General features: G+C 36.7%; 1 protein-coding gene across 1 annotated transcript in view; it reads left to right on the forward strand.

The window, feature by feature from the left end:
- LACBIDRAFT_330410 (uncharacterized protein) overlaps positions 1 to 99 on the forward strand; it is a gene marked incomplete at both ends in the record, with an annotated part of 1,151 nt that extends 1,052 nt beyond the window's left edge. The window contains one exon of the mRNA XM_001884652.1: positions 35 to 99. Coding sequence (XP_001884687.1) covers positions 35 to 99 — 65 coding nt within the window. The remainder of the gene's footprint in view (positions 1 to 34) is intronic.
- Between the last annotated feature and the right edge of the window lie 866 nt (positions 100 to 965).

Consider the following 965-nt stretch of genomic DNA (forward strand, 5'->3'; position numbering starts at 1 on the left):
ACCTTTAAATCAATCTACTCAAGGCTGACCCCAGTGGTGAAGGCTTGGACAATGACAACTGGTCCTGGTATTGGAAGACATGACAAGTTGCTCTGGTAGGACAGAGAATTTATCCCTCCAAAAAATCATGTGAAGATTGACTGTGGTCAGACATAGGACAGCAGATACTGATCTGAGTGGAAGGTTGACCAACATCAAAGATAGGATAATGGCTTCTCATGTGAAAGGACAGGACAGATTGCAAGTATGAAAAACAGCCATGGACCTGACATCAAAAGCAACTATTCATGAGTGGCAGAATGTCAACTCATCCCAATCCTTCAACCATATCCCCAATGACCTATACATACATAGTCAACCACACTACAAACTATATGTCAGAAAAGCGGACACTATTAACATTTGTAATGAAAAAAGCGGACACTATTACCTTTTGTAATGAAAAAAGCGGACACTACAAACCATTGTAGTCTGAAAAAACAGACACTACTAACTTTTGTAGTCTCAAAAAGCGGACACTATTAACTTTTGTAATGAAAAAAGCGGACACTACAAACCATTGTAGTCTGAAAAAAACAGACACTACTAACTTTTGTAGTCTGAAAAAACAGACACTACAAACCATTGTAATCTCAAAAAGCGGACACTATTACTTTTGTAATGAGAAAAGCAGACACTACTAATTTTTGTAGTCTTTGTCTGACCTTTGTGGTCTATGTCCGACTTTTGTAGTCTTTTTTGTTGTCTATAAGTAAACTTTGTAGGCTATAACTGACTTTTGTAGTATATGAGCAATCTTTTGTAGTCTGTCAGTGTCAATTACCCTTTTAGGGCATGTACCTTCCTTTTTGGGTGAAATTTCCCACGATACAATAGTTGTAGCCCCTTCTCTTAGCTTTCTAAATCTGTTGAAATTATGTTGTTTAGTGTTCTTTTCATGTAGAAAAATCAAAAAACAAAAAAAA

The sequence above is a fragment of the Laccaria bicolor genome, genomic scaffold, assembly GCF_000143565.1.
Source record: "Laccaria bicolor S238N-H82 LACBIscaffold_27 genomic scaffold, whole genome shotgun sequence".
Lineage (NCBI taxonomy): Eukaryota > Fungi > Basidiomycota > Agaricomycetes > Agaricales > Hydnangiaceae > Laccaria > Laccaria bicolor.